The 25,932-nt window shown below is 37.0% G+C and overlaps 1 protein-coding gene across 5 annotated transcripts in view; it reads left to right on the forward strand.

Annotated features, from left to right (window-relative positions):
- The window catches only part of EVI5 (ecotropic viral integration site 5), a 197,265-nt gene that overhangs the window by 26,792 nt on the left and 144,541 nt on the right, over positions 1–25,932 (forward strand). For all 5 annotated transcript variants that reach the window (XM_028087639.2, XM_028087638.2, XM_028087637.2 and 2 more), the window contains one exon: positions 7,915–8,144. In XM_028087639.2, coding sequence (XP_027943440.1) covers positions 7,996–8,144 — 149 coding nt within the window. In that variant the 5' untranslated portion in view covers positions 7,915–7,995. The remainder of the gene's footprint in view (positions 1–7,914; positions 8,145–25,932) is intronic.

The raw sequence follows: 25,932 nt of genomic DNA on the forward strand, positions 1-25,932 counted from the left end.
TCACCCTACAGGTATGTAAAAAGATGTTGTTTCTCAACTGTGTGAGCCCTCGATCCCCTCAAAAACAAGTTCAGAATGATGTCTTTACTAATAATTTATACTTTAATTTCGTGGTTTCATTTCATTTCAACTATTGTTAAATATTTTAATTTTGTGAGATAATATATTGTTCCAGGTACTATAGCTGTATAACAAACCACCATAAAACTTAATGGCTTAAAATAATTGCTTTAGTATGTCCATGGTTTCTGTGGGTCAGGAATTTGGACAGAGCATTAGGAGAAGGGCTTGTCTCTGCTTCAAAATGCCTGTGAAGCAGAGAAGCTGGGAAGACTCAGAGGCTGAGGTTGATTCTTTATCTGGGGTCTAGAATCATTTGATGGTGTATTCACATTCCTGTCCAGTGGCTGATACTGGGACCCCCGCTATTAGCCAGAATGCCTGTACTTGACTTCTCCTTGTGGTCCCTGTGTGGGCTAGTTTAGGTTTCTCAACACCTTGGTGGCTGGGTTCCAAAAGTGAGTCTTAGTCTATCATTTTTGATATACATTATTGGTTGAGGCAGTTAAAAATCAATCCAAGGAGGTCCAAACCAAGACACGTAATACTGAAAATGGCAAAAAGTAATGATAGATTTAAAATTTGCAAAAGAAAACAGTTACATACAAGGGAAACCCCATAATACTATCAGCAGATTTTTCAGAAAAAACTTTGCAAGCCAGATGGAAGTGCCTCGATATATTCAAAGTGCTGAAAGGAAGGGGCACCTGGGTGGCTCAGTCATTCGTTAAGCGTCTGCCTTCGGCTCAGGTCATGATCCCAGGGTCCTGGGATCGAGCCCTGAGCCCTGCATCGGGCTCCCTGCTCAGCAGGAAGCCTGCTTCTCCCTCTCCTACCCCCCTGCTTGTGTTCCTTCTCTCGCTTTGTCTCCCTCTGTCAAATAAACAATCTTTAAAAAAAATAATATGTATTGAAATAAAAAAAACCCAGTTTGATTAAAAAAAAAAAGTGCTGAAAGGAGAAAATCTGCAGCCAAGAATACTCTATCCAGCAAAGCTATCATTTAGAATAGAAGGAGAGATCAGGAGTTTCCCAAACAAAAGCTAAGGGAGTTCCTGACCACTAAACCAGCTGTACAAGAAATGTTAAACGGGACTCTCTGAGTGGAAAGGAAAGACCATAAGTAAGTAAGAAAAGTAGGAAGCACAAAAGCAGTAAAGATAAGTATATCTGTAAAAATCAGTCAAGGGATTCACAAAATGAAAGTATGACACCATATACCTAAAACGTGGGGGTTGGGAGGGAGAAGAGTAAAGAATGGGTTCAAACTTAAGTGGTCATCAACTTAATATAGACTGCTATATGCAGAAGATGTTATATACAAACTGAATGGTAACCACAAATTAAAAACCAGTATTAGGTATGAAAAAAAAGAAGAGAAAGGAACCCAAGTATATCACTAAAGAAAGCCAACTAATCATGAGAGAAGAGAGCAAGGGAAGAGAGGAACAGAGAACTACAAAAAACAACCATAAAGCAAGTAACAAAATGGCAATAAATACATAGCTATCAATTATTACTCTGAATGTAAATGGACTTAATGCTCTAATCAAAAGATACAGGGTGATGGAATGGATTAAAGAAAAAAAACAAAGACCAGTATAACAGATAAATGAAACCAGGAGCTAGTTCTTTGAACAAAACTGATAAGCCTTTAGCTGGATTCATTAAAAAAAGAAAGACATCAGAAATGAAAGAGAAGAAATAACTGATACCACAGAAATAGAAAGGATTATAAGAAAATATTATGAAAAATTATATGCCAACATATTGGACAATCTAGAAGAAATGGATACATTTCTAGAAACCTACAACCTCCCAAAACTGAATCAGGAAGAAATAGAAAGTTTGAATAGACTCAGTGTGGGGCTTGAACTTACAACCCTGAGATAAAGAGTTCCACGCTCTACTGACTGAGCCAGGCAGGCACCCCCCACTCATCACTTTTTTTTAGTCTAGTCCTGGAAGTCGTAGCTGCAGCATCAGACATGAAAAAAGGAATAAAAGGCATTCAAATTGGTAAGGAAGAAGTAAAACTGTCACTATTTGCAGATGACATGATATATAGAAAACCCTAAAGATTCCACCAAAAAACTACCAGAACTGATAAGTAAATTCAGTAAGGTTGCAGAATATAAGATCAATATTCAGAAATCCTTTCCATTTCTGTACACGAATAATGAAGCAGCAGAAAGAGAAATTAGGAAAACAATCCATTTATAATTGTACCAATAATAGTAAAATACTTAGGAATAAATTTAACCAAGGAGATGAACAACCTGTACTCTGAGAACTATAAAACATTGATGAAAGAAACTGAAGATGAGATACATGGAAAGACATTCCATACTCACGAATTGGAAGATACTGATAAATGTCCATATTACCCAAAGCAATCTACAGATACAGTGCAATCTCTTGTCAAGATACCAACAGCATTTTTCACAGAACTAGAATAAACAGTCTTAAAATTTGGAACCACAAAAGACCCCAAATAGCCACAGCAATCTTGAAAAAGAAAAAGCTAGACATGTCACAATCCCGGATTTTAAGATATACTACAAAGTTATAGTAATCAAAATAGTATGGTATTGGCACAAAATATAGACACATAGAACAATGGAACAGAATAGAGAGCCCAGAGATAAACCCATGATTATGTGGTCAATTAATCCGTGACAAAGGAGGCAAGAATATGTGTTAAGAAAAAGTCTCCTCAGCAAATAATGTTGGGAAAACTAGACAGCTACATGGAAAAGAATGAAACTGGACCACTTTCTTACAACATACACAAAAATAGAAGTAAGGATCTAAATGTGAGACCTAAAACCATAAAAATCCTAGAAGAGAGCACAGGCAGTAATTTCTCTGACATTGGCTGTAGCAGTATTTTTCTAGATATGTCTCCTGAGGCAAGGGAAACAAAAGCAAAAATAAACTATTGGGATTATATAAAAATAAAAACTTCTGCACTGCAAAGGAACCAAACACCAAAACTAAAAGACAACTGACAGAATGGGAGAAGATATTTGCAAATGACATATCCAATAAAGGGTTAATATCCAAAGTATATAAAGAACTTACACAACTTACCACCCAAATAACATGTAATAGATTAAAAATGAGCAGAAGACATGAACAGACATTTCTCCAAGGAAGACATACAGATGGCCAACAGACAAATTGAAAGGTGCTCAACATCACCCATCATCAGGGAAATGCAAATCAAAACCACACTGAGATTTTACCTCATACCTGTCAGAGTGGCTAACATCAAAAACACAAAAAACAAGTGTTAGCAAGGATGTGGAGAAAAAGAACGCTCTTGCAGTATGGATGGAAATGCAAACTGGTGTAGCCACTATGGAAAACAGTATGAAGGTTCCTCAAAAAATTAGAATTCCCATATGATCCAGTAATTGCACTAAAGAATACGAAAACACTACCTGAAAAGGATATATGTACCCTTGTGTTGATTGCAGCATTATTTATAATAGACAAATTATGGAAGCAGCCCAAGTGTCCATTGATAGATGAATGGATAAAGTAGAGGTGATTTATGTATATATATGTGTATATATATATATATTTACATATATTATGTAATTAATGTAAAAATGTAAAATGTAAATCACATATAAATTACACGTATATGCACATATTTACATAATATTACATATATATATAATATTATTCAGCCATAAAAAGAAAACTTGCCATTTGCAACAACATGGATGGAGCTAGAGAGTATAATGCTAAGCAAAATAACTCAGAGAAAGACAAATACCATATGATTTCACTCATATATGGAATTTAAGAAACAAACAGGAAAAAAGGGAGACAACAAAAAACAGGCTTTTTTTTTTTTTTTAAGTAGGGTTCTGTGCCTAACATGGGGCTTGAACTCATGACCGTGAGATTGAGTGTTGCATGCTTTACTGAGTGAACCAGCCGACACCCTCAAAAAACAGACTCTTAACTGTAGAGAACAAACTGATAGTTACCAGAGGGGAGATGGTTGAGGGGTGGGTGAAATAGGTAAAGGGGATTAAGAGTACACTTGTCTTGATAAGCACTGATATAAAGAATTGTTAAATCACTATATTGTACACCTGAAACTAATATAGCACTGTGTGTTAACTACACTGGAATTAAAACAAAATTAAAAATTAAAAAAGAAAAATAGTCATTTTTGGGAGTTAAAACCATCCTTATAATTTACTATAAAATACAGAGCAATAGAGGAACCATGATTGTTTTTCAAAGGAGATCCTATTCAAATATTGTAGTAATATCTAAGATTCCTACTAACCTTTATTATTTTATTAAGATTTTACTTTTTTAGAACAGTTTTAGAATCATAGCAAGATTGAGTGGAAAGTACAGAGTTTTCCCATATACTCCCTGCCCCCCAACACGCATTCCCCACCAGAGTGGTACATGTGTTACCAATGATGTACCTACATTGACAGTTATAATCACCCAAAATCCGTAGTTTACATTAGGGTTCACTTTTAGTGTTGGTTGTGCATTGTATGGATTTGGTCAAATGTGTAATGACACATATCCATCATGATGGTATTACACAGAATATTTTTAGTATCCTAAAAATCCTCTGTGCTCTAGGCAGAGGATTCATCTCTCCTGTATTCCCAACCCCTAGCAACTATTGCTCTTTCTACTGTCTCCATTGTTTTGCCTTTTTGGTATGGTTGGAATCATATATTATGTAGTTTCCTGAGGTTGACTAAGCCCTTTTACAGTTGAGATAGTAATTCACATACCATAAATCCATCCACTCATTTAAAGTGTGCAGTTCAGTGGCATTTAGTATATTCACAAGGTTGTGTAACCATCACCACAATCCAAACCCAGAACATTTTTGTCACTCCAAAAAGAAATCCCATGCACGTTAGCAGTCATTCCCCTAGGTCCTTGAAGCCACTGATCTACTTTCTGTCTCTGGATTTGCCTATTCTGGACATTTTATATAAATGGAGTCCTACAATGTGTGGTCATTTGTGCCTGATTACTAAGCATTTTTTTTTTTTTTGAAAGATTTTATTTATTTGAGAGAGAGTGAAGGTGATAGCGAGAGAGAGCACAAGCAGGGAAGAGAGGGGGAAGTAGACTCTTCGCTGAGCAGGGAGCCCGATGTGGGACCCGATCCCAGGACCCTCAGATCATGACCTGAGCCAAAGGCAGACGCTAAACTGACCGAGCCACCCAGGTGCCCCTGATTACTAAGCATTTTTAATAATGGTTTTAACCTTTTCAAAGTATGTTCATATTTAAAAATAAATGCATAACCTCCCTATGAGGTAGACAGGAACTTTGTGATGTCATTGTCAGATTTACTATGTCTTCATGACCTCAGTTTATCATAGGATGAGGGAAGATTTAGAGGTGAAAGGGTGGAGATTTGGAAAAGTACTGTAGAGTTAAAGGAAAAATAGAACATGTCATGATATATGAAAAATGAATCAGTCCTATGGGATTTCTAGAACTATGAGTATTAAACTTTATTAAAATGCAACTGCAATTAAATACTCTGGTTATATTTCAGTATTTAACATATGAAGATGAGTTAGTGAGCCTTCAGTAGTTCTAGATTGAATCTCATATCAGCTGAATTTCAGCAAAATTGAAAGAATGTCAGGATTGTGCTCTTCGTTATTCCAAACTCTTTAAATGGAAGCCTGTTGCTACAGTGTGCAGAAGGGATATGATAAATTTGTTTTAATAAATGAAAGCAGATAGTAGGCATCTTTTGCCTTTCCTACAGTTAACTCTAGTAAGGAACTTTTATATAATGGAAATATGAAGTATTAATTTTTGAAAGTTGTAAGCATATCTGAAATTAATGGTATTAATAAGGGGTAACATTTTTCTGTAATTTTATGTGTTAGGTTTTCTATTTACTGTGATTTGGGGATGCAAATTAGTGCCATCTTGATAATTGAATTTGTGGTTGTAATTATGTAGAAAAGATCAATAAGCTATTTTGTGGTCTACTGTGGCTCCTAGTCTTTGGTTCCTTTCTGGCTTTTTGCCCTGAGGAGCTGTGCTGCTGGTCTGTGCATTGGCGAGGACTTCTTTTGCCTGGAAGCCTAAACGATCTGCCCCTTGCTGCTTTTCCTTCGGTCCCATACTGTAGCCTGCTTGTCTTTCTTGGGGATTCTTCCCTCAACAGTAAGAGTCCCCATATCCCTTTTATACTACTGTTTCCGAGAGAAGTAAATTCTAAAATGAGTTCCTGAAAATGAGAGGTACTGTAAGGTTAATAAAACTTTTGGCCCTTTCAGCACTTATAATCAAATTTTTGTCTTAGAAGTTCCAGCCTCATATTGAGTTGCTTAACTGTGACCTTAGAATCCCTTTTCCACTTTATCCTTTGCTTGTATCAAAGTATCCTGCTGGGTTGAGGTGGAGGAGGTGGGGCAGAGGGATAGAGAGTCATCTATGTACTGAGGTGAGAAAAAAAGCCTTGGGCAACCCATGAGGAGAATAGTGTTTGCTGAAATAGTCTCGGTGGCATTGTATGCCTTGGTATTTTAATTTCTGTGTGTATGAATTGCTGTATATAACTAAGATTAGCTGAGAGTATGCTGAATCCGAAAATAATTTACAATGCTTTAGCCACTTACCTATGACATAAAATTTAAGATCTTCTCAAAGCTCATGAAAGCATGTCATAGTTTCTAGCTTTTATATATCTAAGTACTTCACAATCAAGAAGCTCTTTTCATGCTAGTTTTTAGAAAATACAGTCCCTTAAAAAGCCTATTAACACCTTATTTTGTAAACTCATATCATTAAGAATGTTTAGTTTTATATAGGTATTCAAATATGGCTATTATGTTTTTCATTAGTGAAGTGATAATGCCATGTTTGAATATTATTTCTGTATATTTTATTTTTCAGCTGCATTTGTATACATATCTGCTTAGGAGATGGGCATAATTTATGATGACTTTATGGACATATGTGTAATTCACTTTAATCTTAAGAGACAGGTGGGATCTTAAGGGTTTTTTTAAATTCTGGTTGCCCACTTAAAACAGAAAGTTACCTTCAACTTCTGACATTTGGCTCTTCTAATAGCTGCTTTAGTATAGCCATTGGTGGGGATGTCTACTCTTTGGGCATCCCATTCTATTTCTGAATAGTTCCAGCTATGTGAAAATTGTGCCTTGAATCTCTCCCACTCTACTAACTCAACCGTTTATCGTAATCTTGTTCCTCTAGAAAAGTCCCTTTTTTATAAAAATACTCTTTAGCTGTTTGGAGATAGGTATCGTGGGTCTCCTTACATCTTCCTTAGGCTAAGCAGCCCCAGTTTTTGTTGAATTATCATGTTACAGCATTTCCCTATCCTCATCACCCAGTGGACCTGTTTTAATACCTTTGCTTTCAAATGTTTTTGACTAAAGAATAGATTTTACATCCCAACTAAATATACCCATAAATATATGTACAGGTAGTACATAGTTTTAATGCATATATGTAACTGAAACAACGATTTCATAAGACAGTATATATTTACACTGATATTTTCTGTTCTTTTTCATTTTTAAAAATGCTAGCGTTATGTGTCATATTGATTTTATTACTCCCTGATGGATTTTAGCCTGTAGTTGGAAAATGCTGTTCTCGTTTGTTCATGTTGCAGAACTGAAATATTTTCCAAAAGCCAGGTGTTAGGATAATTGTTGCTAAAGTAGGTTTTACCTTTATCACCTCAAAGAAACTATTGTGATGGTGGCTATTAAGTAAAACTTAATAGGGTTATCATGTTCTTGGTAATGAATGCAATAAAACTAAAATATATTCAACTTTCATTTTTATCCATAGGTGGCGACAGACAAGGTTGCAGAAAAGCTGAGTTCTACTCTCTCATGGGTGAAGAACACAGTATCACATACAGTCAGTCAGATGGCCAGTCAGGTGGCAAGTCCATCTGCCTCGTTACACACTACATCCTCATCTACCACACTATCCACGCCAGCCCTTTCACCATCTTCCCCTTCACAGTTGAGTCCAGACGACTTAGAACTCCTGGCTAAACTGGAGGAACAAAATAGGTGAGTGAGGTTGCTTGGCTTTTCTTTCTCTGTAGTTATATGAGTTCAACCATTCATTTATATATATGTGCCATAATCAAAATTTACTCATATTAAGAATATTTATTTTCTAGTCTTTGGCTCCTTGTTTATGAAAATTACTTAACAAAAGTATTCAAGTCTTTTTTGGAGAAGTTGGTCTTAAAGTTGTACTAAAATTTTCTTCTGGCTCAGATAGCTTTAGAGCTTTGTTTTCTTAATATAGCAAATTCCCTAAATTGTTCCTGAATTTTAGAATTTTTTTAAGGCAAATGGAACTACCATTTCTTTTCTTTTTCTTTTTTTTTTTTTTAAGATTTTATTTATTTATTTGAGAGAGAGAGAGAATGAGAGACAGAGAGCATGAGAGGGAGGAAGGTCAAAGGGAGAAGCAGACTCCCCGCTAAACAGGGAGCCCGATGTGGGACTCCATCCCAGAACTCCAGGATCATGACCTGAGCCGAAGGCAGCTGCTTAACCAACTGAGCCACCTAGGTGCCATCTTTTTTTTAGATTTTATTTATTTGAGAGAGAGCACCAGCCGGGGGGGTGGGGAGGGGAGAGGGAAGGACAGTGGGAGAAGGAGAAGCTAGCTGCTTAACCAACTGAGCCACCTAGGTGCCATCTTTTTTTTAGATTTTATTTATTTGAGAGAGAGCACCAGCCGGGGGGGTGGGGAGGGGAGAGGGAAGGACAGTGGGAGAAGGAGAAGCAGACTGCCTGCTGAGCCGGGAGCCTGACAAGACATGGGGCTTGATCCTGGGACCTTGGGATCATGACCTGGGCTGAAGGGAGATGCTTAACCAACTGAGCCACCCAGGTGCCCCTAAAACTACCATTTTTTATTTAAACTCTCAAACTAGTCCCCTTTGGTTAATTTGTAAAGTAATTTAATTTAGGATAGATACCTGATTTATGGTTTAGAGTGGGAAATCTCTTCATTCAGTTTATTCATAGAAGGCGAAGTATCCTTCTGTCTTAATGGAAATGAAATAGAATAGTCGTTTGTTGAGAATGTATACTCTGGGCCCTGTGTGCCCTTCACTATATTATTATCAGAAGCTCTTTTGGCCATCAGCTATAAAAGACTTATTGGAAGAGTCCCCTTTTGTGTTCAGTCAAGAGGTATACTACCACTGGCTTTAAGGGTAATAACAGAAACAACTTCTTTTTTTTTTTTTTTAAGATTTTTATTTATTTATTTGACAGAGCACAAGCAGTAGGAGCAGCGGGCAGAGGGAGAGGGAGAAGCAGGCTTCCCGCGCAGCAGGGAGCCTGATGCGGGGCTCAATCCCAGGACCCTGGGATCATGACCTGAGCCGAAGGCAGACACTTAACCAACTGAGCTACCCCCGCGCCCCACAGAGACAACTTCTAACAGCTTTTTTCACATATAATTGACATAATAAAGTACACATACTTAAGGTATACAGCTTGATAGGTTTTGACATATGTATATATCTGTGAAATAATCACCAAAGTCAAGAAAATGAACATATTCGTTATCCCCTTCCCCATCCCCAGGCAGCCATTGATCTGCTTTTAGTTACTATAGATTAGTTTGCATTTTCTAGAATTTTATAGAAATGGAATAATACGTATTTTTTTAAACAGAGTATTTTACTCAGAATAATTATTTTGAGATTCATCCATGTTGTAGTGTGTATGAATAGTTCATTTTTAATTGCTTAGTAATATTCTATTGTATGGATATATCGTAGTTCACTTTTTGTTATGAAATGCTATGAACATTATTTATGTATACAAACCTTTATATACATAGATGTATGCTTCATTTCTTCTGGGCAGATACCTAGGATTGGAATGGCTGGTTTATATGATAGGTGCACATTTAACTGTCAAACTGTCAAAGGGCCTATACTTTATCACATTCCCACCATCAGTATATGAAATTTTTAGTTCATCTGCATCCTTGCTGATACTTGGTATGGTTAGTCTTTAATCTTAGCCATTCTAACAGGTATTGGTATCTTGTATTTTTAATTTGCATTTTCTAATGGTGTTGAGCATCTTTTCATGTGCTTATTTGTCACTGACGTATCTTCTCTGTTTGAAATTTTTGCGCATTAAAAATTACATTGTTTGCTTTCTTACCATTGTATTTGAAGAGTTCTTTGTATATTTGGGATATAGTTCTTTATCAGATATATGCTTTTAAAATGTTTTTTCCCCAGTCTGCAGCTTATTATTCTCTTAATAGTATCTTTTGAAGAACGTAAGTTTTAAATTTTGATGAAGTCCAATTTGAAATTGTTCTTTTATGGACTGTAATTTTGATGACTCAAGGTCACACAGCTTGACTCATATGTTCTTACAGAAGTTTTATAGTTTTAAGTTTTATGTTTAGGTCTGATCTATTTTGAGTTAGTTTTGTATATGGAGCAAAGTATAGATCAAAATTCATTTTTTGAATATGCATATTTAATTATTCCTATACCATTTGTTGAAAAGACTATCCTTTCTTCACTTAAGTACTTTTGAGCTTTGGTCAAAAATTAGTGGTTATTGTATGTATAGGCCTATTTCTAGATGTGTTCTGTTCCATTGATCTGTTTTCTCTCTTAATGCCAATACGGTACTGTCTTGATTACTGTGACTTTATGTCTTGAAATCAGATAGTGTTAATCCTCCAACTTAGTTCTCCCATTTTGGCTGCTTTTGGAACCTAGCGTTCCCATGTGAATTTTACATCAAGTTCTTAATTTCCACAAAAATACTTTCTAAGATTTTGATTGGAACCATATTGCCTTATGTATCCTGCTGCCTTGCTAAACTTGTTGTTCTGGTAGGTTACGTTGTTGTTTTTAGATTCCATGAGATTTTGTATGTAGATGAGCATGTCATCTGTGAATAAAGCACTTTTACTTCTTCCTTTCCAATCTGGGTGCCTTTATTTCTTTTTCTTACCTTACTGCAACTGGCCAGCACCTCGAGTGAATATATCGAATTAGAATATAAGTGGTGAACATACATTCTTGTTTTCCTGATCTTAGCGATAAAGCATTAAATATGTTAACTGTAGGTTTTTGTAGATGGCTTTTATCAGATTGAGGAAATTCCTTTTTCTTCCTTGTTTTCTTAGAGTTTAAAAGAAATAGGTGTTGGATTTTGTCAAATGCTTTTCCTGCATTTATTGAAATGATCATGTGGTATTCCTCTTATAGTTTAATATGGTGAATTACATTGATTTTTGAATGTTAAACCAACTTTGCATTCTGGGGATAAACCCACTTGGTCGTGATATATTGTCTTTATAAAATATTGTTGGATTTGATCTAAAATTGTATTTAGAATTTTTGTATCTATGGTCATAGTGGATATTGATCTGTAGTTGTCTTGGGATTTTTGACATTTTTATGTAATGTCTCTGTCCTCGTATTGTCTTTTCTAATATAAATGTTTGGTGGTGTACATTTATTTTCAAGCCCTGCTTTAGCAATAGCTGTTTAAATTTATTGAGACTTGTTTTATGGCCCTGAATATGGTCTTATTTTGGTAAACATTTTATGTGAATTTGAGAAGAGGGTATATTCAGCTGTTGTTTGGTGGAGTATTCTGTTAATGTTGATCAATTAAATTTGATTGATGTTTAAGTCTACTATATCTTTGCTGTTTTCTGTTTACTTGTGATATCAGATATTGACAGAGGAGTACTGAAACCTCCAACTATAATTGTGGATTTGTCTGTTTCTCTTTAAATTCTTTTAGTCTTTGTTTCATGTAATTTGAAGTTGTATTATTAAGTACATAAACATTTGGATTGTTATGCCCTCTGAAATGCCTTTATGCCGGGTAATATTGTTTGCTTAGAAATTGACCTTATAGAATTAATACCTGTTCTTTTGAAGCTGTTTCAAAAAATATAAATGGGAGGAAAACTTTCAAACTCTTTCTTTGAGGCCAGTATTACCTTGATCCCAAAACCAGACAAAGACTGCACCAAAAAGGAGAATTATAGACCAATATCACTGATGAACATGGATGCAATAATTCTCACGAAGATACTAGTCGATAGGATCCAACAGTACATTAAAAGGATTATTCACCATAAGCAAGTGGGATTTATCCCTGGGCTGCAAGGCTGGTTCAACATCCGCAGATCAGTCAGTGTGATCCACTACATCAGTAAAAGAAAGGACAAAAGGACAAGAACCACATGATCCTCTCAATAGAGGCAGAAAAAGCATTTGACAAAGTACAGGATTCTTTCTTGATTAAAACTCTTCACAGTGTAGGGATAGAGGGAACATTCCTCAATAATCATAAAAGCCATATACAAAAAGCCCACAGCGGATATCATTCTCAATGGGGAAGAACTAAGAGCTTTTCCTCTAAGGTCAGGAACACGGCAGGGATGTCCTTGTCACCACTGTTGTTCAACATAGTACACAGAAGTCCTAGCCACAGCAATCAGACAACAACAAAAAGAAATAAAAGGCATCCGGATCAGCAAGGAAGAAGTCAAACTCTCACTCTTCACAGATGACATGGTACACTGTGTGGAAAACCCCAAAAGACTCCAACCCCAAATTGCTAGACTCACACAGGAATTCAGCAACGTGGCAGGATATAAAATCAATGCACAGAAATCAGTTGCATTTCTATACACTAACAATGGAGACAGAAGAAAGAGAAATTAAGGAGTCGATCTTATTTACAATTGCACCAAAAACCATGAGATACCTAGGAATAAACCTAACCGACGAGACAAAGGACCTATACTCAGAAAACTATGCTTTTAAAATATTTGAGGAAAGATACAAAGAAAGAAAGAAATTGAGGAAGTTACAAAGAACAAATATTGTTAAAATGTCTATGCTACCCAGAGCAATATATGCATTCAGTGCAATCCCTATCAAAATACCATCAACTTTTTTCCAGAGAGCTGGAACAAATAATCCTAAAATTAATATGGAACCAGAAAAGACTCCTGATAGCCAAAGGATTATTAAAAACAAAACAAAACAAAATCGGTGGCATCACAATCCCGGACTTCAATCTCTATTACAAAGCTGTAATCATCAAGACAGTATGGTACTGGCACAAAAACAGACACATTGACCAGTGGAACAGAACAGAGAACCCAGAAATGAACCCTCAACTCTGTGGTCAACTAATCTTTGACAAAGCAGGGAACAGTGTCCAATGGAAAAAAGACAATCTCTTCAACAAATGGTACTTGGAAAATTGGACAGCCACATGCAGAAGAATGAAACTGGATCATTTCCTTACACCATACACAAAAATAGACTCAAAATAGATGAAAGGCCTAAATGTGAGACAGGAATCCATCAAAACCCTAGAGGAGAACACAGGCAGCAACCTCGGTGACCTTGGTCACAGCAACTTCTTGCTAGACCCTTCTCCAAAGACAAGGGAAACAAAGGCAAAAATTGGGACTATTGGGACTTCATCAAGATAAAAAGCTTTTGCATAGCAAAAGAAACAGTCGATAAAACCAAAAGATAGCTGACAGAATGGAGAAGATTTTTGCAAATGTCTTATCAGATAAAGGGTTAGTATCTAAAATCTATAGAGAACTTATCAAATTCAGTACCCAAAGAACAAATAATCCAATCAAGAAATAGAAGACATGAACACACATTTCTCCAAAGAAGACATTCAAATGACCAACAGATACATGAAAAAATGCTCAACATCACTCAGCATCAGGGAAATACAAATCAAAACCACAATAAGATACCACCTCACGCCAGTCAGAATGGCTAAAATTAGCAAGTCAGGAAATGACAGATGTTGGTGAGGATGTGGAGAAAGGGGAACTGTCCTATACTGGTGGTGGAAATGCAAGCTGGTGTAGCCACTCTGGAAAACAGTATGGAGGTTCCTCAAAAAGTTGAAAATAGAGCTACCTTATGACCCAGCAATTGCTCTACTGGATATCTACCCCAAAGATACAAATGTAGTGATCCGAAGGGACACCTGCACCCCAATGTTGATAGCAGCAATGTCTGCAATAGCCAAACTATGGAAAGAGCCCTGATGTCCATCAACAGATGAATGGATAAAGAAGATGTGGTATATATACGATGGAATACTACTCAGCCAAAAAAAAAAAAATATATATATATATATATGTAAATGGAAGCAAAACTTTCATACTCTTTCTTTGAGGCCAGTATTGCCTTGATCCCAAAACCAATACTACTCAGCCAAAAAAAAAAGAAAAAGAAAAAAAAGAAATCTTGCCATTTGCAACAACATGGATGGAACTAGAGGGTATTATGCTAAGTGAAATAAGTCAATCAGAGAAAGACAATTATCATATGATCTCACTGATATGTGGAATTTAAGAAACAAAACAGGATCATAGGGAAGAGAGGAAAAAATAAAACAAGGTGAAATCAGAGATTGGGAGACAAACCATAAGAGACTCTTCTTTTTTTGGGGGGGTTCTTTTTTTTTAATTTAAATTCACTTAATTAACATATAGTATATTATTAGTTTCAGAGGTAGGGTTCAGTGATTTATCAGTCTTATATAATACCCAGTGCTCATTGCATCCAGTGCCCTCCTTAATGCCCATCACCCAGTTACCCATCCCCTGCCTCCTTCCCTCCAGCAACCATCAGTTTGTTTCCTATGATTAAGAGTCTCTTATGGGGTGTCTCCCTTTCTGACTTCGTCTTGTTTTATTTTTCCCATGTTTGTTTCTTTTACTACCGAGAATCATGCTGTATGTATTGTTCTTTGATGTGCTTGTTGGAGATATTCTCAGCCTAGCACACTCCTTTTATCCATTATATATTCCACAGAATTAGTGTCACTCTTTGGATTGCTTCATTGTGCTGTTATAATTATGCCCACTTTTGTGCACAAACTTGAACAGGGGCTGGAATTTGAGGGGAAGAATTTGAATCCTTGTCAATCTGTGGTGAAGGTGTATTGACTTGGCCTTGAGCAGCTGGCATGCTGACTCAGGCAGGAGGATGGCTGGACTGTGGATTTGGGACCCACAGGCCGATGACATCGTGTGTGACAGGGATGTGGCTGGTTTTGCTTTTAACTTCTATTTTTCTGGGAAACTATCTCTCCTTCTATTCTGAATGAAAGCCTTGCTGGATAGAGTATTCTTGGCTGTAGATTTTTTTCCTTTTAGCACTTTGAATATATCATGCCACTTTCTTCTGGCCTGCCAAGTTTCTGCTGAAAAATTCACTGATAGCCTTATGGGGTTTCCCTTGTACATAACTGCTTTCCTCTCTCTTGCTGCTTTTAAAATTCTCTCTTGATTACTACTTTTGGCCATCTTATTTACTTTGTGTCTTGGTGCACACCTCTTTGGGTTGGTTTTGTTGGGGGCTCTCTGTGCCTCCTGGATCTGGATTTCTCTTTCCTTCCCCAGATTCAGAAAGTTTTCAGCTATTATTTCTTCAAATAAATCTTCTGCCCCCTTTTCTTGCTCTTCTCCTTCTGGGATCCCTATCGTGATTGTTATGCTTGACAGCGTTGCTCAGTTCCTTTGGTCTATTTTCATTTTGAGTATTTTTTCCCCCTCTCATCTGCTCAGCTTGATTACTTTACTCTGTCCTCCAGGTTGCTGATGCTCTTTTTTATTTTCATTTAGTGAGTTCAATATCTCTAATTGGTTCTTTTTTAGGTTCCCTATCTCTTGGTGGAGGGTGGCAGGGAGGTCCTACACTCCTTTCTCAATTCTAGCAAGTATCTTTATGACATAACTTCATTTTATTTATTTATTGTTGAGATCTTATCCCTTTATTTGGCAAATGAGACAATTGAGGCGTGGGAGGAGCAAATGACTTCCCAACATCACTGTACAAATTCTAGGAATAGTGTCAGAACTAGAACCAAGTGTCCTGACTGTTATAGCACATCATGATTGTGAAATCAGAGACAGACCCAGACTTGCCTATGGGCTTATGCTAATGAGCTTTTTTCCACCGGGATCTCCCAGTGAGGAGATGTACGCCTGGAGTTGCTGCAGCTGCTCTGGGTTAGAGGAGGCAAAGAGGAATGGAGACACCAGGACCTGGAGGCATTTGAGCGCCCAAAAAGCTGTGTTTGAAACTAGTGCCACCCCTTGGATACTCTGGTGAAGCAAACCCGTATAATTCCTTTTTATTTAAAGCCAGTCGGTACAAGGTTTTCTGTCACTTGCAACTGAGAATCTTGAATATGCCAAGCTCCTCTGCTTTAAGAGAGAGCCAATGGAATTCAGGACATAGAGTTTTATTTTGGAAAGAGAAAAAAAAAGGTTCTAGGTAACTCACCAGGACTGTGTTTGCAAAGTGATAACTAAAGATAAAAAAAACATGAGGACATGCTCATGTTTCATTTTCCTCCAGAAATTTTAGTTCCTAAGTTATGGATACAATTGTTTTTTCTCTGCCAACTTCTCCACTGCATTTTTGATGAGCATAATTTTAAATTTGCTATCAGACATATTATCTCCATTTTGTGTAGGTCTCTTGCTGTGATTTTGTTCTGCTCTTTCATTTGGGACATATTCCTCTGTCTCCTCATTTTGTCTATTGCTGTGTCTGTTTATATGTGTTAGGAAAGTCAGCTACATCTCCTGCACTTGAAAGTAGTGGCTTATGAAGAAGAGGTCCTGTAGTGCTCTGCAGTACCATATCTCCTTTTCACCAGAAAATGGTGCTTCAGGGGTATCTCCTATGTGTGTTGCTATAGGGGTGTCCTACCATTGCGGTGGAGCTCTGTTTGCCTTCAGTCCAGTCTGCAATGGCTTTCTGCCTGTTGTGGGCAGAGTCTGGTGCCTCTGTTGTTAGTGGGCTCATCTGGGGCTGTTCTGGGCTTGAGTTGAGTAAGACCAGGTGTTTGCCAGGGATGAAGTAGCATCAAACTGCAGGACACTTTCCCTGTGTTGTGCCCTGAGAAGCTTTTGGTGGGTGGGGCCTGCAATCAGACCAGCTGCCTCTTCCCAACCCACTGTTGCAGTCACAGTCAGACTGGTGTGTGGTTATCTTCTCCTCTCCCTGGAGCAGGACTCACTTTGGAGTGGTGTTGACCCTTGTCTGGGCTGTTTGCACACTGCCAGGCATGTGGCACTGCTTTGGTGGGATCTTGCCAAGAGCAGTTGGAGGGAGTGGATCTGCTTCACTGTGGCCTCTTGTCTACATCTGGCTATGGAGACTCTGTTCTGCCAGTCTTCGGGTTGCTTTCTGGGTTATTTATGCTGATGTGTGTGTTCTCTAGGTGGCTACATGGCAGGAGGTGAGCCAGGGTCCTCCTACTCTGCCATCTTCCCAGCAGCCTGTGCTCAACCATAAGAGACTCTTAATCATAGGAAACAAATTGAGGGTTGCTAGAGGGGAGAGGGGTGAGAGGATGGGGTAACTGGGGGATGGATGTCAAGGAGGGCACATGATGTAATGAGCACTGGTTATTATATAGGACTAATGAATCACTGACCTCTACCTCTGAAACTAGTAATACATTATATGTTAAGTAATTGAATTTAAATTAAAAAATAATTCCTTATAGGAAATCCTAAAAAAAAAAAAAGAGAAGAAAAGAAATTGTCTTTATCTCAGTGCACCTGGGTGACACAGTCAGTTGGAGTTCCAACTCTTGGTTTTGGCTCAGGTCGTGATTTGGGGCTGAGCCCAACCCCGTGTTGGGCTCAGCAGGAAGTCTGCTTGAGCCTGTCTCTATCTCTCTCCCTCCCCACTACCCCACCCGTGTTATCATTTGCACTCTCTCTCTCTCTAAAAGATAAATAAATCTTATGAAAGGAAATCTACTTTATCTCATATAGTCATCGTAGCTTTCTTTTGAATAGTGTTAAAATTTTATATATTTTTCCATCCTTTCTTTTTTCTTTATCCTTAAAGTTTGTCTATTAGGCAGCATGTAGTTGGGTGTTGCTTTTTAAAATACAAACCAACGATCTTTGCCTTTTAATTGGAATGTTTAGACCATTTACTTTCAAAAAAATTACACCAACAAATCTTTATTTCTTCCTCATATTTCATGTTCGTCTCAAGCTGCAGTTTGAGTACATCTTTGTTCCACACTTCTTCATTCCAGGACCAACGACCTGCCCCTATCCAGGAATAACCAGACTTGCAGCAAATGGAAAAGAGAGAGAGTGGAAATACCTTAAAGTATCGGTTAGGGGGTGATCCACATAACTTCTACTTAGATTTTACTGGGCAAAGCAAATCACATACTCAAACCTCATGGAGTGAAGTGGGAATTACAATCTTCTTGCAGGGATGGACCCAAGACGATATGTACTTTATTATTAATATTTCGTCTGTTTTTTTCCTATATTTTCATCATATTGTTACTGTATTTTTAACTTATTCTATAAGTTTAAAATTCACAATTTTAAAGTGTAAAAATATAGTGGGTTTTGGTATATTTACAAAGTTGTGCATCCATTACTACTATCCTATTTCAGAACACTTTAATCACCCCCCAGAAGAAAGTATCCATTAGTCTCCCCTTTTTACCTTCCTTCCAGCCACTGGTAATTGCTAATCTACTTTCTATCTCTATGGGTTTGCCTATTCTGGACATTTCATTATGGAATCATACAATAGGTGGTCTTTTGTGACTGGCTCCTTTCATTTAACACAGTGTTTTCTGGGCTTTAAGGAAAGTAGATCATTTATATTTAATGTGATTATTGATAGGCTTACATTTACATCTGTCATTTTGTTTTATATTGTTTCCTTTTTATTTTTCTGCCTACTTTTGACTTAATGGAATATTTTTTAATGAGTCTACTTTCTTTGTTGATTTATTAGCTATAACTGGTTTTTTTTTTTTTTTTTTTTTTTACTGGTTTCTTTAAGGTTTGTAGTAGATACCTTTAATTTATCACCATCTGCCTTAAAGGGATCTCATAGTATTTCACACGTTGTGTAAGTACTTAGAATAGTACATTTCCATTTCTCCTCTCTAGTCCTTCATGGTAGGTTTGTCAAGCATTTTACTTTTATATATGTTGTAAACTCCATGCTGTATTATGATATTTGCTTCAAGCCAATTATCTTTTTTTTAATAAAGATTTTATTTATTTGTCAGAGAGAGAGAGAGAGGCAGGCAGAGGGAGAAGCAGGCTCCCTGCTGAGCAAGCAGCCCAGTGTGGGACTCGATCCCAGGACCCTGGGACCATGACCTGAGCTGAAATCAGACACTTAACCACTGAGCCACTCAGGCATCCCAAGCCAATTATCTTTTAAAGAGATTGAAATAATAAGAAAAAATCTCATGTATTTACATACATAGTTTCCATCTCTGGAGCTCTTTGTTTCTTTCTTTAGCTCTAGATTTCCAACTGATATAATTTTCCTTCTGTCTGAAGGACTTTCTTTAAAAGTTCATGTTTTATTATTTATTTGACATAGAGAGAGAGAGAGAGAGAGAGTGTAAACGCACAAGCCGGCGGAGCAGAAGGCAGAGGGAGAGGGAGAAGCAGGCTTCCCGCTGAGCAAGGAGCCTGATGCCGGGCTTGATCCCAGCACCCTGGGATCACAACCCAAGCTGAAGGCGGACACTCAACTGACTGAGCCACCCAGGCACCCCTCTTTTGATTTTTAAAGATATTTTTTCTGTGTGTGGGTTGACAGTTCTTCCCCCCCACCCCCGGCCACAGTACTTTAATGATGTTTCATTGACTTCTGTCTTGCATTGTTTTCATTGGGAAATCTGATCCTTTCTTATCTTTATTCCTGTGTATATAATGTATCTTTTTTTCCCTGTCTCTTTTTAAGAGTTTTTTTTTTTTCTTTATCTCTGGTTTATGTAGTTTAATTTTGAGAGATGCCTTATTGTACTTTTCTTTTTTAAATGAATATATTTAGAGAGTGTGTGAGTGAGGGGAGGGGCAGAGGGAGAGAGAGACAAGCAGACTCCCTGCTGAGCAGGGAGCCCAAAGTGGGGCTCAGTCCCAGGACCCTGAGATCACGACCTGAGCCAAAACCAAGAATTGGATGATCAACTGACTGAGCCACCCAGGCGCCCCTGTACTTTTCTTCTTGTTTCTTATATTGGGGTTTTGTTGAACTTCTTGTAGATTTACAGTTTTCTTCAAATTTGGAAACTTTTTGACCATTTTTATCTTTGAAATTTTTTTGTTGCTTTCCTCCTCTTCAGAGATTCTAATTACACAAATATTAAAACGCCTTGAAGTTATTCCACAGCTCAGTGAGACTTTGTTCATTTTTTGGAAAATTTCTACTGCTATGTATTCAAGTTCATTAATACTGCTTTCTGCCATGTCTAATTGGCAATTAATCCGATGCAGTGTGTTTTTCATCTCACATTGTGGTTCATCTCTAGACGTTGGAGCCAAGTGTTGTGCTCGCTTCGGCAGCACATATACTAGACGTTGGAGCCAAGTGTTGTTTGTATGTCTTAAGTACTTAAATTTTAAACATACAGAAATATAGTCACAGTAAATTTTAATAGCCTAATAAGCACTATATAGATAGTGCTAAAGGATATAAAGTATTCTTAAGTTTTGACTTGGTTCTTACATGGAAAAGTAGTTTGCACAAAAGATAACTTTTGGTGCTGAGTTTTAAGTGACCAGAGTTGAATTTATTTTTATGGTTGTGATTAACAATTATTGTACAACTAAAATATACAAACCACTGTATTAAAAATTGTTGTGAGTAAGGTATGGATATAGATGAACTTTTTCCCAAGTAATTCACCGTTTATTTGGGAATACCAGATGTGCCCTGTGTATATGTTAATATCTAAAGAATAATTACTAGAGTTTAAAGATGTTCAGAAAAGAGGTTTTGACAAGTAAGAATTTGAAGAAATAAAAGGAGCAGAAGGTTGTCACCCTTGTTCTTGTGTGGATTACTCAAAATCTGTACTCTTTTCGAGTTCACATTTTGAGACTTTCATTTTCTCTTTCTCTCTCTTTTTTTTTTTTTTGTCATTAAAACTCAAAATCCATGGGAAGGATTTATGTGTAGAGAATGTTTGAATGTAATGACATCTTGTTTTGCCTTAGAACAATCCTGGTTGGAAAAACACATTTCTGACTCTAACAAAAAATAAAATGGCAAACACTGGGTCTAACTTTTCCTCCCCCTGTTCTGCCCTACTATCCTGCCAACATATTAAGTCCAAGGAAAAATTATAAGAATAATAACTTAAATTTTCTCTGACCACTTCTGTGGTTTATAATGTAGATATGTAAGTTACATAACTAAGGTAAAAATTATGAGACACAATTACTACTTGTAATAAGGAATATAAGGAAAATGCTTTTATTTAGGATATTTTGTTCTCTTCTCCAAATAAATGAGTCTCTGGTTATGTTACTTAACTCTCTTTAATTCAGTAAAGTATTAAAATGGCAATATTTTAGAAAATGATAATTTAAGAAACATGAAAATATCAAATATCAAAGTTTTTCCTCCCCATAGTTTTACTGCAATGATAACTTTTAAAGTATCAGTGCATGTGGCAACCCCAGAAAGATGTGAAGAAATGGTTCAATACAATATCAAAGATCTGTTTGATGAAAGTTAATAATTGATAGCCTTAAAGTTGAAATGGGACAGCTATTTTTTTCTTATGTGTTAAATGTGTTTTTCATTTTAAAAATACAAGGCTTTGGCAGAGATGAATTTAGGAAGGTAAGGTTCAAGTGTGATAGCAGTGCATTTTAATTAAGGAAGGGAATGTTGCTAATTTAAATTTTTAATGGGCCATTATTTGTGTGGTCTAAAAGTTTGGCATTGAACAGTGTTTATTTCCTTTTACATTCTTTGCTTTTTACAGATTTTTGGGCGGTGAGGTATGAGAATAAGGAAAATGGATAAGGGTTCTTTTAAACTAAAATAAATGTATTTTATGTATTTTTAAATATAGTAAGCAGGAATCCTTGAAACCTTAATTTATATATCTTTATGTTACCAACATCTGGATCTATACTGTCCAGTATGGTAGCCACAAGCCAGTTGTGGCAGTTGAACACCTGAAATGTGGCTGGTCTGAATTTTTATGTGCTGTAAGAGTAAAATGTATACCAGATTTTGAAGAGTTGATTTGAAAAAAAGAATATCTCATTAATTAAATTTTTATTACGTGCTAAGATGGTATTTTGACTATATTTGGTAAAATTATTAAAATTAATTATATATATTTTTTACTTTATATGTGGCTAATAGAACGTTTAAACTGATATAAGGGGCTTGCAGTATATTTCTGTTGGACAGGGCTGATCTAGATGATCCAACTTTCATCTTACGTTTATAATTTTACTACTAAAGCATTACCTTGTTTTCCTGAGGATATTCTCTATAATACAACCAAGAATATTAAAGAATTAAAAAGCTTGGGAGCAAAACCAATCTTTTCAAGTCTCTCTGTAAAAAATTCATGTATTTTCAATCATAAGAGAGGCCTTTAAGATCTTCACACAAACTATTCTTTTTCTTTTCATTGAGGATTATTTTGCATTTTTTATTAGTTGTCTGATTTCTTAAGGAATTAGATGATGTTATTAAGAGAATTTATTGAACTACTTTTTCTGTTGTAACTAGCTTAGCTTCACATTGTGTTTTTAAATTAAGAAATCTTAGAAGTTAAGTCTGTTATGCTTGTCTGTCTGGAATGTCTATATAAAAGTAATCCCCAAACCATCAGTTTCTGGCCAGGTTATTTGGGAGGGAGGTACAAGTCTCCTGTGTTTGCCTTCTCTGAGACCTCATCTTAAAGAAACAGAAGCAAAATAAAAACCCCCATGCTTTTAGAACTGGAGAGATTCCTGTCATGTAGGCATCCCACTGTGAGTTGTCTCTGAATTGTTTCCTGTGCTAATTCCTTGGGTTTTCTCTTAATTCTCCCCTTTTTTGTTTCTCTTGCTCTGAGACTTGAATTTGTGCTTGATGATGTTGATGAGAAGGGGGTGACTACTCTGTGAGTCAGGCAAGTATTTTGCTGCTACTGGTTTGCTGTTCTTCTAGCTTGCTAGTTGCTGTTTTTCTCCCAGTACATTCATATCCTGTTTCTTTGATGTAACATTACAAGAAATATTTGAATCCCTGTTTGGAAAGTTGATTCCCCTGCAGTAAGTGCCAGTGTATTTAGCTTTCCAAGTGTTTTTCTTATATAGCAGTTTTTTTAACCTTTGCTTTTCTTAGGTCTTTCGTTAGCTCTTTGTAAATTATCTTAGCAGTTTACACATTTCCAAATGGCATGATGACCTGTTGCTGTTGTATCCTGATCTTTTAGTTCTGGTACCCATAGGGAAGTAATATGCTGAGTACAATAGGGTATTCAAAAAGTTTACTGTCAACTTTTCGCAAATGTGTTAGTTTCCCATTGTCTATGGAGGATACATTCCAAGAATGCCAGTGGATGTCTGAAACCGTGGATAGTACTGAACTCTGTATGTATTGTTTTTTCTATACATATGTACCTGTGATAAAGTTTAATTTATAAATTGGGCACAGTAAGAGGTTAACAACAATAACTAACAATACAATAGAACAATTACAGCCATATAGTGTAATAAAAGTTGTGTGAGTGAGGTTTCTCTCAAAATATCTTAATGTACTGTTCTCTTGTAATGATGTGAGATGGTAAGATGCCTACCTATGAAGTGAGGTGAGTGACGTAGCATTGTGACATAGCATTAGGCCACTGTTGACCTGCTGACCATATGTCAGAAGGAGAATCATCTGCTAATGGACCTCAGTTGATTGTGGGTAACTGAAACTGCAGAAAGTGAAGCTGCGGATAAGGGGGGACTACAATAATTGCCAGATTTCTATTTCTGGGCTTCACCTCTCTTCTAAGGTTCAGACTTGTCTTTTCCATTGCTGTGCTTCTTACCTACGTTGATGTCCCCCAAGGTCTTCATACTCCAAATACCCAAAAGAGAACCCATTGTTTTCCTTCTCCTCCATTGTGTTTTTCAACCATGGTATTATTGTGAGAGGCTTTTTCTTTGATGTTCATCAAGTGTGCACTGCCACACACAAGCTACTCTTTTTTTCTCATATGCCCATCATGAAGTAGTACATACTGTGCTGTTTTTCCTTAGGTAGGTGACCCCTTGGTGAGGATAAGGTTCAGTTCTCAATAGCAAAGTTATGGTGAAGGTAATCTGCCTAATAAAATAAAACTGAAACTACTCTCTGTGTTGACATATTCCCTTGTTCTCAGTTTAGTCACGAGTTCTGTACATTAGGGAACTGGAAATGCTTTTTCTCTGCCAACTCTTCTAAGCTTCTGGAAGCAGCCAAACCTAGACTTGCTCCATCCTTGATGCTACTTGAAGTGAAGTCCAACTGAAAATTAGCTTTAGCACCCCCATCTCAGATAATGTGGGGCTATAGCCATTTTGAATGCTGTCCTTAGAGCTGGAGCTACTCTAACAAAAACTTGGAGTTGCTTACTTAGACTGAGGATTATGTATTCTCCAGTCAATAAAGATCCAACCTCTGATGTCTTAGTCTGGCAGCATTCTGGGACGATGAATAGATTTGGGCTTGTGAATTACTGTATAGCAGTGGCAGATAAAAAATGTCCAGGAGGCCACCCAAACCTGTGGGGCATGCCTTTGATTGTAGCATACAGTATTCCTGCTGGGCCAGTATTCTTTTCCTTGAATCTGATAAATTTCTTCTTATTATTAGTCATACGGAACTTATGATGGAATAGAAAGGTAGTTTCCTTTTTTTGCAATAAATCTGTGCAAGGCAGTGAACCCACATGCTCTGGAAAGAGGGAAATAAGTACATTTTGAATAGACTTCTCAGTAGTCCAAGGACCTATGAGTAATGCCATATTACCATTTTCCCAGTTGCTGGCCTCAAGTCTTTGGAAATTGCTGACATATTCAGGTAGTACACACCCTCTACTACCATGTCAGAATACTTTAATTATATTGAAACTAGGTGGCAGCCTGTTTAGGAGTCTTCCTGAGTTGTTTCATCACTGTATTTAGCAAAGAGAGATAAGAATACTTGATTCTGGGGCACCTGGGTGGCTCAGTCGTTAAGCGTCTGCCTTCAGCTCAGGTCATGATCCCAAGGTCCTGGGATCGAGCCCTGCGTCGGGCTCCCTGCTCAGCAGGAAGCCTGCTTCTCCCTCTCCCACTCACCCTGCTTGTGTTCCTGCTCTCACTAACTCTCTCTCTGCCAAATAAATAAAAATCTTAAAAAAAAAATACTTGTTTCTAACTACACATTCTGTAAAGTCTACATTTTCTTTCTTTTTTTTTTAAGATTTTATTTATTTATTTGAGAGAGAGAGACAGAGCATGAGCAGGGGGAAGAAGGCAGAGATAGAGGGAGAAGCAGACTCCTTACTGAGCAGGAGCCTAATGCAGGGCTCAATGCCAGGACCCTAACATCATCACCTGAGCTGAAGGCAGATTTAACCAAAAGAGCCACCCAGGTGCCCCAAGTCTACATTTTCTTAATGAGTGTGTAAATTCTTTTCCTGTGTACCATGACTTAGAAGCTCAGTGGGGAGGGTCTTAACAGTATCAGTTCAAGTATTACTTCTGGAAAATGTTCCAACTCTCTAACAGAAAAGACTTCTTCATTATACCTATAACATTGAAAAAAATTCTAAAGTTTATCTTTAGAAAAGTCTGAAATCTGCTAGAATGACTAACAAATTAGAAAAGGAAGAAATGGAATAATGTTCATATTTTCCTTTTTTTACAAAATAGATACATTTAGGGGCACCTGGGTGGTGTAGTCGGTTAAGAGTCTGACTCTTGGTTTCAGCTCAGGTATGATCTTGGGGTCCTGGG

The sequence above is a fragment of the Eumetopias jubatus genome, unplaced genomic scaffold (assembly GCF_037043125.1).
Source record: "Eumetopias jubatus isolate StellerSeaLion01/CBP00866 unplaced genomic scaffold, mEumJub1_p1.0 scaffold_4, whole genome shotgun sequence".
Classification (NCBI taxonomy): domain Eukaryota; kingdom Metazoa; phylum Chordata; class Mammalia; order Carnivora; family Otariidae; genus Eumetopias; species Eumetopias jubatus.